This window comes from Oculina patagonica, chromosome 8 (assembly GCF_052425735.1).
Source record: "Oculina patagonica isolate OP01 chromosome 8, crgOcupat, whole genome shotgun sequence".
Classification (NCBI taxonomy): Eukaryota; Metazoa; Cnidaria; class Anthozoa; order Scleractinia; family Oculinidae; genus Oculina; species Oculina patagonica.
The window spans coordinates 8,378,031-8,393,209 of record NC_135765.1 but is presented as its reverse complement, the minus strand read 5'-3'; the positions used below and the strand labels follow the sequence as shown (position 1 = coordinate 8,393,209).

General features: G+C 41.4%; 1 protein-coding gene across 1 annotated transcript in view; it reads right to left on the bottom strand.

Moving 5' to 3' along the window:
* The window catches only part of LOC144662517 (uncharacterized), a 28,412-nt gene that overhangs the window by 7,373 nt on the left and 5,860 nt on the right, over window positions 1-15,179 (bottom strand). Inside the window, 14 exon segments of the mRNA XM_078523331.1 lie at window positions 505-834; window positions 1,586-1,753; window positions 2,474-3,703; window positions 4,283-4,588; window positions 5,377-5,889; window positions 6,930-7,217; window positions 8,106-8,246; window positions 8,864-9,022; window positions 9,355-9,675; window positions 10,275-10,634; window positions 11,140-11,475; window positions 12,305-12,643; window positions 13,725-13,994; window positions 14,689-14,884. Of these exon segments, the coding sequence (XP_078379457.1) occupies window positions 505-834; window positions 1,586-1,753; window positions 2,474-3,703; window positions 4,283-4,588; window positions 5,377-5,889; window positions 6,930-7,217; window positions 8,106-8,246; window positions 8,864-9,022; window positions 9,355-9,675; window positions 10,275-10,634; window positions 11,140-11,475; window positions 12,305-12,643; window positions 13,725-13,994; window positions 14,689-14,884 (4,957 nt within the window).

Here is a 15,179-nt window from a genome sequence, read left to right as displayed (position 1 = left end):
TTGCAACTCAAACATTGGACTCCCACTGCAACGAACGAATGGAAACTGCAAAAGCGAATTTTTAAAAACATGAAACCCTGGACGTTTAGTCGTGTATATACTATCAATACAATCAAACGAACAATCATTAATCAATCAATCAACAATCAATCAATCAATCAATCAATCAATCCATCGATCAATCAAATGTAAGTGCCCATAAAAGTTGACTAAAAGCCAAGGGTGAAAGCTGGTTCACTTCATGGAAAATTGATATCCTAACGAGATTTTTAACAACGTCAATCAAAACAAAATATGCGTGCGTCTACGAAACAACATGCAGACATGCAAACATTTCAAAATTCGTATTCCGATTAATTGTCCTTCAAAGATATGAGTAACTGAATTCAACAAAGGCTTTGCCATATACAGAACGTTGCGTCATCATCATCATCATCATCATCATCATCATCATCATCATTTTATTAGCCATCAGTGAATTATGCGAGAAGCGCAAAAACTTACCAAGAGAACTCACACCGAAGCGAGACTTCCTCTTAAGGAACGAAATAGCAGGATTCAAGTTCAACCGAGAGATACTGGATCCGAAGATGGGAACAGTCTTGCACAGATCCGCGCTGTAACAATGCACGGCATAGCACATGCTACCTAACATGAAGGCCACGTCACTGTTGGGCTGCTTACAGCTCATCTCTATACAGTCGTCCATGGCGTCCACCCTACCGATCTTTTGAAACACTCCAGAGTGAAGACCCATCTTGAGTGTGACGTTGTACTCGATGGGCGTGGCATCGCACGAGTGGGCCACTTTGACAGGTGGGTTTAGTGAGGCATCTGTTGAAATCAGGAACATGACCCCCGAACAAAAAAAAAACTCAATGTCTATAAGCTGTCGAGGACAAAGAGTATCTTTCAAATCCCCTAAGAATTCAAGTTCGGTTTTTTGAATCTATCATTACGTTAATAATACGTATGCTTGGGGGCATTGTGACAGGGGAGGGCGGTGAGATGTCAGCTTGAGTTTCCCTACCAGTTGAGCCTGACGTAGATTTTTGTTGTTGTTGATTTTGTTGGTTCAGTGGCCAAGATTCTTGTTGAGTTTACGGTAAAAAAAAAAAAAAATATTTTTTAAACCTTATTTTTTTTTCTCCGGCAAAAAAAAAAAAAAAAACAGAAACGTTTTTTCAATCGTATTCGTGCCAAAAAATCGGCAAGGGAACTTATTTTTCAATCTAATTTTTTCCATAAAACAACAACATATCACCAAATAACTTACGGCCTCAGATGGAATCCACCTGGTTTTATTTTTTTAACATATGACTATTTATTGATTAGAATCTTCGACAAAATACTGCCAAAAGAGTAAATAAATAACCCAAACACGACCAAATACACATTATCATTTCTGAAAAAAATATTACACCAACAGAATATCCTTCCTTTCGCGCTCCCCCTCCCCTCCCTACATCCAGTTAAAGAAGAATGCACCCCACTTTTACCTTCGCAAAGCTCTTAAAGAGACATAAATTCCAATTTCACGTAACAGAATTTCTTGCAGTGATAGAAAAGCTAAAAGTATGTGTACCTTCATGAGCTTCCGGAATTGGAGGAGAAGTGGGCGAGGGAGATGTAGCAGGCGTCAGGGACGAAGATGCCGATGGTGACGGAGTTGGAGTCGGCGATGGTGACGACGATAATGATGTACCAGGTGTTGAAGACATGTCAGTTGGAAATCCTTTTACGCGATAATCTCCTGTTTTTTTGACAAATAACAGCATCGATATATATCAGTATTACAGTCGCCTCTCTCTTAACGGACACCTCTATTAGACAGATACCTCTTTAAGACGGACAACTGGCGTTGGTCCCGTCCCTGCCGTTTTTCGGTCATTTTACCGTAACTCAACTCCCAATAAGATAGACACCCCCCCCCCACCCCATTTCTAAGACGGACAGTTGGAGCCGGTCCCGACGGTGTCCGTCTAAGAGATAGTTGACTGTAGAACATTATGCACATGCACGGAACAAGTGGCCCAATTACAGGCAACCTCGTTCCCAGAACCCACGTTCACCTTGTTCCACTGGCTAAGGGTAACGCAGGCTCTGGGACCCAGATTGGCGTGCAGGTGGCTCTGTCGGTTATCTCTGGTTTACGTAGCAAAAAATGACCGCTACTACTGCTACCTCCCCTGGACGGCATAACGGTCCATCGTAAGTGTTCTTCCAACAATTTTGTCGTCTAGCCAATTCGTTGGAAGGAATTTTAAATTCTAGCTGTTGATACCTGGCCTATATACATTCGATTGGTAAGACACACTTTCAGTATTCTCTGTATTGTAATTTTTCTTAAAAGAAGTTATTGAACTTTACTGTAATTTATACTTTTAGGAAGTTAAGGGTTAAATAAATGGAGCTTTTAAGTTACAACATTTAGCAGACGCTCCTTTGTTAAACAGGTTAAACAATTACTCACCTTGAGGTTTCTTCCTTATAGCAATGCGAGGAAAATAATGGGTCGGTCTCGCCTTTCTGGGCTCACAAGCTCCATTGCTATTACAAGCCACTGAATAACAGTCATCCTCAATCATAAATGCCAGATCACAAGATTCCCGCTTGCAGCAAAACTGCATGCAGAGATCCATGTTACTGGTTTTCCCGTTGTCACTAAATGTGCCCGCGTTAATTCCACCGACTAGAGTGTAATTGTGAAGAATTTCTCCGTCCCAACAAACGCTTTTCTGTTGCGTAGAAGCTGTGGAGGGGAGATCGTATAGAGCATTTATTCTTTGAACAATTTGCTGCGGGTTTTCGTAAACTCGAAGAGGTGAGTGGTTTGTAAAAAGGTCTTGAGAAGTGAGAGAGTTTTGTCTGTGTCTTAAACGAAGCATCGCGTAGTCTGCGAATCTGTCTACGTCTTCATTACTCAATGACATGAGATCGTCGTTTGTGTTGTCATAGTAACCAGAAAGCCCTTCGTTTTCGTCTCTCCATTTTCTGGTATGTTTGTTTACATGAAGCCATTTGTGTAGAAGCCCTTTCAAAACCTTGTCAACAGTCAAATCATTTGGCTGGGAATTTGACAGCACGTGATTAGCAAGCGAGCCATCATGCGTCGTGTCGTGTGACAAGCCAATCAGTGACGGTCTGCCAGTCGCGGACACGTGAGGATTAACGTGTATCACGTGACTAACAGACGTCACACGATCAATTTTAGGCGAATTAATTTCCTTCATGAAGACACCTAAAATATTCTGTGAGGGCGAGCTCTGAGCTGCATTCAACTCAGATCCGCTTAAGCTAGTTATGCCTGTAGGTGGGAGCGATGTGGCAGATGTCTTAGATAGACGACTCTGAGAGTCATTCTCATTGTAGAACACCGGAAGAGCATAAACATTCATTTTTCCGCCCTTAATGTTACTCATCAGCGTTTCAAAATGCATTTGTGGCGTCGTTGGCGTGAATATATCAGTGGAGAACGTTTCGTCAATGTTTTTAATGTTCGAGTGAGTGTCGCTGGGAAGGGTGTTGCTTACGTCATTGCTGACGTCATTGTTTGCGTCACTGTCCAAAGCGAAGTCCGTGTTATCAGTATTCTTGTCGTTTACAGGTACGAAATTGGTTCCAGTCTGTTTTTGTAGCGTCTTCCCGTACAGTAGGCGTTCAATCATTTTCATGACGGCCCTGAGTTTTGGTCGTCGTACTGCTGTAGAAGTAAGCGGTTAAATGATCGTCAACAAATAAAGTGAAGAGAGAGCAACGTAGCACATGTTTTATTGGTCTAAACTATTTCAAATGTAACCTGTTGGATGGTGTGTTTAAGAGTCTTAATACAACAATTTCCCAACCGTTTTCGGTCGAAACAGTTGATTTTGGTTATGCCGTATTCGTTTGGAAATAAAGCCATCGTGAGGCTAGCTTCAATTTTAATAAGATTAAAATTAAAATGGTATATTTACATATAAAAAGGTTAAAGCAATAAAAAGAGCTTACAACATTATGTTTAAAAAGAGAAAGCCTTGTCTTCCAGAAAGAAATAATAATCGTCCAACCTCGTAGGGGGCGGGTATAATTTAAAGTCAGCAAACGATTTTACTCTTTTCATTAACTGTGAGTGAAAGCTTTAGCTATGTATCACATATGGCCTTTGAAAAGAAATAAATGCTAAGTATCAAAGGCGATTTTCGTTGAGTTTGTACTTCGGATGATAAAAAAATGAAAATTTAAATAAAGCAAGCTATTAAGACTCCCTAAAAACTACCAACAATAACAAGATAATTCCTACCTTTGTCTTTCTTTTTATCGTGATACACGTAAGCAATTTTCGGGTTGTACCTTGCGGGATTTCTCGCGGGACGCGTCTCGCACAGCGAGTCGTTCACGCAGCTAACACCATAGCACTCGCCCTCGAGCAAGAACGCTACATCACATGCGTCCTTCACGCAGCACCGCTGAGTACAAATGCTCATGTTGTCGGCGTCCCCGAGATCGGTGAACTTTCCCGCGTTTATGCCTCCAACCAAAGTGACGTCATTGTGAACTGCGCTTGCGCGACACTGACCGGAATCCGACGATGTCTTGGTTGTGTTAGCTGCATAACAAAAAATGCGTTGCGCATGAGCAGGTAAACATAATCATTTAGGTCGCATTTTATTGAGAATTACCGTTTCAACTCTCACCGTTTTAGGCTGATTCTGTTTGATAGATTAATGTTCCCAGCCATTTTTAATTGAAACGACAGAAGCAGTTGGTTTCGGTCAAAACGTCCAAAATTCTAAGGCAATGTCAGACGATGAAGGGAATCATGAATGTCGGTAGTGATTGTTATGCGGAAGTGGCAGTGGTCCAAAGGAATCTCTATTGGCCGACGCTCTGTTTATTCTTAAGAAAGGGTCAGGAGCATATACTTGCCATACCTAAGACGCCCCTTCGCTCTTTCGCTACCAGACACATCCCCACCCTCCCTCCCTCTCTTCCACTCCACGACCCATCCCGCCCCACATAGTCGTCGTTTCATGGGGAAAGTAACCAACACTTCAAATTCAAATTCGATCTTGGATGCACAAACACGTCTTAACGAGCTCCTGAGCTCTTCCGTGTCACGTGGGTAAATAAATTACATTTTTTTACACTTGATATAAACTTCTAAATCTGGAATAAATAAAGTCGTTCTTTAGCCTGTTTTTGGGAAATTAACAAATTAGACACTGCTTAGAACAATTTTGAAGCTGATATTGAGACTGAAACAGTGATATTGAAACAGTGCTGAACAAGCTGATATTGAAACAGTGCAGTAATAATAACTCTAAGACACGCTTTTATCCACAGACACTTTCAACAGAAACCATTGGTAAATGACTATCGTCTTCAGTTACTCACCACTTACAACCACCTTGGTGTGTTTTACAAACGCGATCTTTGGTTTATAAAAAGGTGAAAACGCAGGCTTTGTCAAGCAGAGCGCGTCGTTATAACACGAAACGGCGAAGCACTGTTTCCCAAGCATAAACGCCAGACTGCAACTTTCCATTTTACCGCACGCTCTAACACAATCCGACATGTTCCCTAATTTTCCTTTGTCGTTAAACTTTCCCGCCTTAATGCCATACTTCAGTGTAACGTTGAACAAAATCTCGCCAGCCGTATAGGTATTCTTGTGCGGCAAGCCGTCTTGGAGTGTGAGATAGTTTTCATGGATGGTGGGTGTCGGGGAGGGGGATGTAGCCGGCGACCGTTGCGTTCCGCTTAGCGCGGTCGGTGTAAAGTCGCTGGATGTTGAGCCGGATAAGCTCACCGTGATACTCGTGCTAGAGGTTGAGCTTCCCGTGGTACCAGTCGGAGAGGTGGTATTTTGGGTGCTTTCTGTAGGTCCAACTTCTAGGTCTAAGTTATCTGAAAAGTCAGATTAAATGATATAAAAAAAATATTGGATGAGATTCTAACACGTCACAAAACAAAAACAAAACAAATAAACAAAACAAAAAACAAAAACAAAAAACGAAAGGTTTTTCTAAGGCTTAAAATGAAACTGTTAACTCTCCGGTTCTCTTTTGATTCGACCTCTGTATAGGGAATGATCTCAGAGAAAGGTAAACTCCAAAAATGTTTGAAAAAATAAGGTCAAAAGAGGCAGGGGAAATGAATAGACCAGTTTAAGTAAACTTTTTTAAGGAATAATACCACTGTTTCCATGTCTTTGTACTGTGGTAAAGATTATAGCCATGTCATTTTGTTCCCAAGATTTTGAAGAAACCGAGCCGCTGGCGAGGGTTCTATCAGTTGTTCGAGGGAGCTAAATGATGTGCCTACGATCTATGAAAAGCCTCGAGCCAAGTGGCTCATAATGCCACAACGTATCCACCTTTCCATAGCATTAAGCGCCTAGGAATATTTCTACTCCCCCTTGATGGAATGTTAGTTCATCGCAGGGTACCCTCCCCCCCCCCCCTACCCCCCACCCCCCATCCAGTATTATTTCGCCGATTCCCATTTATATACCTGGGTGGAGAGAGGCACTATGAGGGTAACACTAAGAACACAACACAGCGACTCCGGCCAGGGCTTGAACCCGGACCGTTCGATCCGGAGTCCGGCGCGCTCACCATTAGACCACCGCGCCTCCAACGATTTTTACCAGGTTGTAAAGACATACAAACGAAGGAATTTTTTTTCTTTTGTGAATCTGTTATCATATAAAATTGAAATTTAAAGGCGAGGTCACACATCATTTTTTCCTGTTAGCCCTTGTGTGTTAATTGAATGAAAAGGGTGCAAATAAAGTTGTTGTTGTTGTTGTTGTGTCCTGTTAGCCCTGCGTGCTATCTATTCTTTATGCTGTGAAGAAGAATAGCTCCTTCCAAGAAAGATACCCGCGAGAATCTCTGCAATTTCATAATTTTATTATCTTGTAAATTAGACCTGCTTTGACTTACCTATCAACCTATAAACATTGTTAGCGTAAGGTCCACCTAGACCATCACGACATCTCCTAGACATCCCGTACTTCCGGTAATCTATTTCTGCTCGGGGTCCACCAAAGCACATCCCTCCTCGCTGAAGAGCGAATACAGTGTAGCCTCGTTTGCGCGCCACCTCTCCGCATTTGCGCAGTGGATCCATGCGAGATTTGTAAAAATCGTTCAACTGTGCATCAGAATGCTCGAGTACTGGCAATGCGTGCATTCCAGAGTCATTCCAACAGCCAAGAGAAACGTAAGAGCCTGAAATGCATAGTTAGATGTAGATTTGGTTTAGCAAAATTGTTGTCGTCATCGCGTCATTAGGGAGCTTAAGCAATGACGACGAAAAGTGCCATACATTTTACATTTTACACAAGAATCTCGCGCTATCCAGATGTATTCAGTGTCTCTATTGGTTTAGGAACAGAACTAGCTCCAGCTGAATATGTAAAGAGAGCGTTTAACCCCAAATAGATACACGAAAATCTAGCTGTCGTCATTCTCAAAACTACGCAGAATTTGGTCATTTTATGTTGATGTTTTGCAGAGAATGGCCAAGAAATGTACCAACATTCAAAACGCACGTGCAGGGATATTATTCTGCTAATTTAACCTTTTGTTTAGTGATGTTCTCGCTTACTTTGTCGTCGTAGTTTGGTTAAGCTCCCTATTAACACTTTTCGTCTCAAAACTGAGCGATCTGGGAAAGCGCGAGGTACGAGAGGGAGTAAAGGATGCCTCTCCAGTGCCAATAGTTTGCTCCCACACTCAATCGCAGAGCTGTTCGTAGCCCTCCGGTAGCGAAGTAAAAGGTTGACCTAACCCCTTTGTTCGATCGCAAAAGCCATCACATCCCTTTCTAAAAATTCCTTTGGTTCTTGAATTGTTTTAAGCGTCGTGTCACTGACACTATTCTGTAAAGTGGCTCAGAGAAAGTCGTTAATTCCATACAGTCAACTATCTGTGCCAGGTCGTATTTATTTTAGGGTCATCATCTTTATCATAACCATAAATTATATGGTATGGTTATTCTGTATTGAGAATTGTTGAATTGTTAACATCGACTGGATCTGCAGTTTATGTGCGCTACATACATGTAGATAAACTTTTAAAATCAATTCAACTTGGCAGACTGAGATAAGAACTCACCAGTATCTGTCAGTCTATAGACATCATTAGCGAACAAGCCTCCTTTTCCTGCCTTACAGGATGATGACTCGCCAAACTGGTTAAACATCCGTCCTGCCCTGGGTCCACTCAAACACGCTCCGCCATTTTGGATGGCAAAAACTGGGAACAAAACAATAATAGAATATAATGCACGTGTTTTCGTAGCTCCAAGTTATTCCCCTATTTTAATGACGAAACATAGATGATGTCACGGTTGACCTCAACAACGCGTGCTAGACTCCGAATCGAGCGGTCCGGATTCGAGCCCTGACCGGGGTCACTGTGCTGCGTTCTTGGGCAAGACACTTTACTTATAAAGTGCATCTCTCCACCCAGGAGTATAAATGGGTACTAGCTAGCATCTCATCAAAGGGATAGTGGAAATACTCCTGTTCACTTAAACCGAGGTAGGCTCCGGCGGTATAAGCCACTTGGCCTGATGCAGATTTTCTAATAACAAAGCATAGATCTGTGACATTTGTACTTCCTTTTAGATTTAAATATATTTTTTATTTCCCATTTTTAACCTTAGTTAGTAGTATTTGAATTCTTGTCCTAGTTTTTAATCTTAGTTAGCATACAACATAGGTTTTGTTTTTTTATTGTATTTTAGATTTTAATGTATTTTAATGTTTAACATTTATTTTCTCAGAGGACCCTCCTGAAAACCACCCCCTAGGTGATTGGAGGCCTCCTCTTAAAATATTATTTATTATTTATTATTATTTATAGCATACCTTTGAACTCATGTCTCCTCGCCACCTGAGCGCACGTATCAATAGGCTTTTGTCGTGTGACGTATGGCTCTGTAAGGAGGTGGTCTGAACCCTCAAGGGAAGCAACGGCAAATGATTCCGTGTCTTTCCAGCAGCCTAGGGAAGCGTACCACCGGTTTGCTGCAAAATAAAGTAATAAATTATTTTGTAGCTCTAAAACTTGTTATTAACATTTTATAACAGACACGAACTTCAAGGCAGGAACGAAATAGGTAATACCCCCCCCCCCCTCCACCCATTCCCTGCCTCCACTTTACCAAAGAGACAAGCTCTAGAAATCTCTTACACCTCAACCTAAAAATGCAACAACGAACGGAAAACAGAACAGTCCGCATTCGTTGGTTTTCTGTTGCTTTTCGATTTCATCTCTTGGTAACTAAAAAGAACATTGCCACGATTATACAACGGAAATGATAAGTATGAAAACAATTACGGGAAAATAAAAGACTAACCTGGAATTTCGTCATCTGGCGGGCTCCAGTTGACATAAGCCAGCCTTGGGTGATAATACTCAGACAGCGCCGGCTTCACCTGACACGAATCATAGTCTTTACACGCTACCAGAAAGCAATTGTCCCGGATGAGAAAAGCCACGTTGCATGTCCCGTCTGCGCAGCAAAATGCTGAACATTCGTCCATGTGTTTGACCACACCCTTGTCGGTGAAGTTCCCTGACTGTATGCCTCCGCGAAGTGTCACGTTGTATATGGTGTTACTGACGCTATACTTGTCGCAGGCGTCTTGGCTTGGCTTTTCAGCGCCTGGTAAAGGGTCTGCAAGGATGAAGAAATGTGATTGTATCATCAACAACGCGGTGAAGAAGACTTCTTCAAATACCGTTTCTAAAGATTGTTTCTTCCTTTTCCTAATAGTTCTTTGTACGGAAGGGCAGTGAATATGGAGTACATCGGAGCTTAGTTTTAAAGACTAATCATGGTTGTTACGCGGGAGGGGAGGTACTCCTTATAGTAGGCTATACGAGGAGGTTTCGCCCGCGTGAAAGTGGTGCTTTTCAGGCAAGAGGTATATAAACAGTAGGGAATTCAGCTGTTGGAGTAAAGAAAAATATAGGGAAAACTTTATTTTATGTATTTACAAAGCGCTTTTTAAAAACTCTTATACAAGCTCACCAGACGGTTAATTTATCTAAGCATTAGAATGGGAAAAATAGACTAGGAAATATATGCAGTATCTCCTGTGTAGGAATATGACAGGAATGCCATTCTCTATAGAAGGTATATACAACGGTTCCTTTTCTGTCAATAGAGGGTAAGGGTATGGACTTAGGGACGGGGTATCCCCATTTTTTTTAGCAGCGCCCCTCCCCTCCCCCACCGCTTGTCCCGCGGATGGTAGCATATTCCTTACTCACCGCCTATGGGTCTTTGATTGCCGCGGTACACATACGCCACAGTGGGGTTATAAGAGGAAGGTTTTGCTCTTTTGACCTGACACCCCTCAGTATCCGCACACTCCACCGCGTAGCAGTTCCCCTGAATCATGAACGAGACGTCACACTTGTCGTCCCGGCAACAATGACGTATGCACTCATCCATGGTGCGGGCTTGGCCGTACGTGCTGAATTTTCCCGCGTTTATTCCACCGACCAGTGTAACGTTGTAGCTCACTTCTGTATGATGGCACATCGGTTGGAGCTGAGCAGGTTGTGTTGTTGGTGTAGTCAAACTCGGAGTCACAGCCTTGCTGAACGCGCTTCCATCGGCCGAAAGTTCTGATGAAAATGTAAGAAAAGTCAGCTGTGAAAAAACTTGAAGACTGTGGCACAACAACAAAATGGCTATTCGCAAGGCGTGGCCATACAGTTAAACTCGCGCTATCTAATTTTAGCTAGTGGTAGGAAGATGGGCTTGAGCTCCGAGCACCTTAAAATTTCAAGGCCAAAGTCCAAGCCACTTCCTTAAACGAGGTCATATAATGAACTAAGTAACTATACGCCAGCCCTGCTGTCTTAAGTGCGGTATTTGCGTCTCAGAACTGTTTATAGAAGTCAGTGTTTAAAGTTATTCACAATTCTGTTTTAAAATCGAGTCAAATGGGAATTTTCATTTTAGAAATAGATATATTTTACGGTACACATTGAATTTTTATGAGAATACATTATGGTAATATTACCTTACAAATCATAAATAACATTCGTAGCGCAATTCGTAGCCGTAAGCGCAACATTCGTATGACAAGTAAAGCCCCGTGCAGGCTAAAATAACAAATTTATTTACCTGGCTCAGGTGTCATCGTCTGTAAGTGCGATACAAAAGTTATCCTGGGACTCATATTAGACGGCCGTGCCTTCTTAGTTTTACAAAGCATGGCATTGTGGCATTGGACCAGATAGCAAGAATCCCGGATCATGAACGCCAGGTCACATGACTTTCTCAGACAACAGTGGCGCGTGCACAGGTCCATGTCATGCACGGACTTTGCCTCAGAGAAGATCCCGGATTTGATGCCGCCTATTAAGGTAACGTTATTTTCGGGTCGAGTGACCGCACATCTTTGGGAGTCGTCAACGGGAGTGGGTGGTCTTTCGGTTTTCTTAGTTTGACGAGATGTTGCTGGCAAAAAAATCAATACATATTTCCATAGGTTATTAAGAGTATAAGTTCTATGGGTAATAACAGGAAAATTATCCTTAATTCTTAGTTTAGAAATACCTTCATTGGTAGTTATATACACCTAATTAATTCCTTTTTACCTTTTTTTATTTTTTTATTTTTCTATGACAACGTTTTTGCAATTAGGTGTATTTGACTTCCATTATAAAAAGTATAATAAGAATCGAGAACGATCGAGAGAAATGTAATTGTTAAATCAAATATCTTGGGATAATGAAACCACCTTCGTATTTTGGACGCTTTCAGTGGACCTTTTGCCCGACGGTATAGTTATTTTGCCATTCATTAGCTATTTAGCTTGACGTGAATCAAAGCTTGGGAGATGAGAATGGGAGAGTATATTTCATAATAGCTAATAAAAACTTCTTTAGAATGTGTTTAAATCTGATTGAGGCAAAAAGTCATCTGTGCAGTAGTCATTTGAATTTGGCAGGAGGTTTTGGCGGGAATTTAATTTCTTAGAATCTTTGTTGCAAAAATAGCCTCATCTTCCGTTTTCGTTGGCGAGAGGGTTGTGTGACGAACTTAACGATGAACATTACAATTGCTTGGATTTTTTTCAGAGAGAGCCTCCATCTTGAGTTGTCATTGAGGATGAACATGTTGAAGCAGTGGGGTGTGATACATTCAGTGACAACCTTAGCAACGACATTACATTACATGAATGTTTCTCGGCAATATAGCCTCCCTTGCCGTTGTGTAACGACCAAAATTACAATTACAAATTAGCCCAGCAGGAATACCATTGTGGATTCATTACTAATACTACCTGTATCATAAGACATCAAAAAGCCCTTTCCTTCTGCTCCCTCCGTACTAGTAAACTGCACCCATAAGTGATTTCCGCTTGATGTTACTTCTGGAGGCCGCTTTACTCCACAGTAAACTCCAAGCGCTTTAGCATTTTCACTGCTCCCGTCTCTAACCACCAGTTTGGCCTTGTCACAAGTTCCTTTCTCGTCTAAACTAAAGCGTTTGAAACTGAGCGCAATTTTCTCGCTCGGATCGACGGAAACGTGCCATGTGCAAGACGTTTTTCCTTTGTAGCTTTTGGGCCATTCGGGTGATTCAAAAATGCCTGTTGGGCTGTAGAAGAAACCACCGCATTCTAAAGGGGGGAAATGAGAAAGCACTGTTATTGAGCAGGAAAAAGGATAAAAATAAGAATAGTGACATTTACGATATTAGCGACCTTCAGATCTGACTACGAGTACGAGATCGAGTACAAGTACGACTTTGGAATTTCGACACAATTGTATCCCCAAACTATTACTCTTCCCTGTTGTTGACTAACACATAAATAAACGTTAGGGATAAGATTGGTGTGATAAGTGATTATAGGAGGCACACGAATTTGGTTTGAAAACTCGTACTCAATCTAGTACTCGTAGTCCAATCTGAAGGTCGCTAATAACAACAACGATAACGGCAGAAGCAGCAACAAGAAAAAGAAGAACGAAAACTAGAAGACAAACAAAAAACGTAAACACCAAAAACAAGAACCTGAAAGTAAACAACTTAAACAACAACTACAACTAAAGAGTAAATAATAAAATGAGAAAGCGAAAGTGGAAGACAAAGTGAACAATGAATGAGAACGAGAACTGAAAACAAGAAAAAGAACAACAACAACAAAAACAAATATTATAAGAAACATTATAAAATCAATAATAGCAATTAGAGTTTGTTTTGTAATGCTATATAATACATGTTTGGCTTATCCAGCGCCAATAACGCCGTCCAAATACTCAGAGTAACATAAAGTGACGACACTAAAAACGGCTGCGAGGGAGACTATATTTTAAGGTGAAGGTTTTGAATCCTTAGAGTTTAATTTCAATGAATTTTCAAGTTATATTAGGCTTTTATTATATTAGTAGTGCTCCACCCTTTTTTCTTGAAAGTTGTCAGGTTTAGATACATACGATGGTTTTACAGTTAATACGCGCGAATATTGTACGAGTTTCGTAGTAGTGAGTAGAATGTCCGCGAGTATCGAGTAAAGCCATTGAATAAGGAATTTACTATGGTTCTACTAGATTTTTTTGTCATTTTGCTCCAAATAGAGCACGACACTGTGATATGGAAACCTTTTTTGCGTGTTTTCCTGACCTTATATGGTCAAATGACGTTATAGTGGAATCATAATTCGCGTAAAGGTTGAATTTCAGTTTTATTACTCGATTCACCTCTTTTAAAACTGCATGTTTTCATAAGATTTTGAACTTCATCTTGTGACAGAGCTTTGTTGTAAATCCTAAACTCGTCCACCTCCCCCTGGAGAAACCTCTCGTCCTTGTGTTTTCCTATTCCCGCATGCGCGTCCCAGTCCTGAGACAAAAGACCCTTCCCAGCAGCCTCTTCCTTCAGTCGACCGTTAACGAAGATCTCAGCGATACCAGTGTGTGCGTTGTACGTTCCAACAATGTGATTCCAGACATTTGCGGGAATTATGGGATCTGTGGAAAATTAAAATCATCAATTTATAAAGCGGCTCCCGAGTGATTCAAGCGCTTGGCTTTCTTTTCTCCTCCTATACACCACTACTTAAGAAGCCTGTTCGCAGGCAAGAGCGATAACGGGGTAACTGAATGCCATTTGTTTCGTTTTGCGTGAGTTTGGAAGCGAATCAAGAAAACTATGTTGAGGCGCAAGACACTCAAGATTCACAGTCATCCCCTTGCCACCTTAGACTCCGTTGTTCGCAAGCCGATAAACACTAACACTGCTTCAGAAAATGACTCAAAGTTACAATTAATTTTATCAAACTGAGTAAAATCAAATGAATGACAAAACAGCAACAACAGAAATCTTCAATAGTCATGAGTACGGGCGAAACAGTGTGAGGAAGCGAGCACAACCGAAAACGACTTTTTAAGACATATTGAAATTATTTGAAAGGCACTTACCATGCAATACAAACTTGTCACCAAATTAAACACTTTCACAGGTTGTGGGCTGCAACACAACCCAAACCAAACCACCCAAATTAAACCAAACCCCCAAAACTTTTGCAAAGTTTCCTTGTGTTTATGCGGACTTGGATGTGGAGGTCCAATTTTTGAGTAACCGCCATATGAACTTGCCCATTTAGACCTTGTTACTATTTGCAACCCCAAACAAGCCATTTTGACCAATCGTTTACTGCCTTACCTGTCTCGACACTGAAAATCTGATTCTCTGATTCATTCCTGTGAAACCAGCGAACACTGCCATCTTGTATCTCGAAGTGATATTGCCCGTTATTATGGGTAGAATGACCACCGACCGTATCAAATATCGAGTGATAGCCCTTGTTGTTGTCGAGCTTGATCCACGCTGCTATGCTTATGGCCTGACGGGGTTTTTCCTGAAGAGAGATGCGAAATAAAAAACTTAAGAGAAGGGCATACTGTCTCATCGCCCGGGATATCTGACCCACAAAAGACGATTGATGCTAAGTTTGGATCCCCACAGCGAACTTGGCTTTTTGGCCTAACTTCTCAGGCAAGTGTATAGAAAACGTCAAACATGGCAGAAATGAAGTCATCGTCTACAATGTTGATTTGGTGTGTTGTTGACTCGTCAATTATGAATAAATTGAAATCTTGTATCAACAGCGCTACTCCGCCCGTAACAGCTAAATTCAAGTCTTCTCACCGATT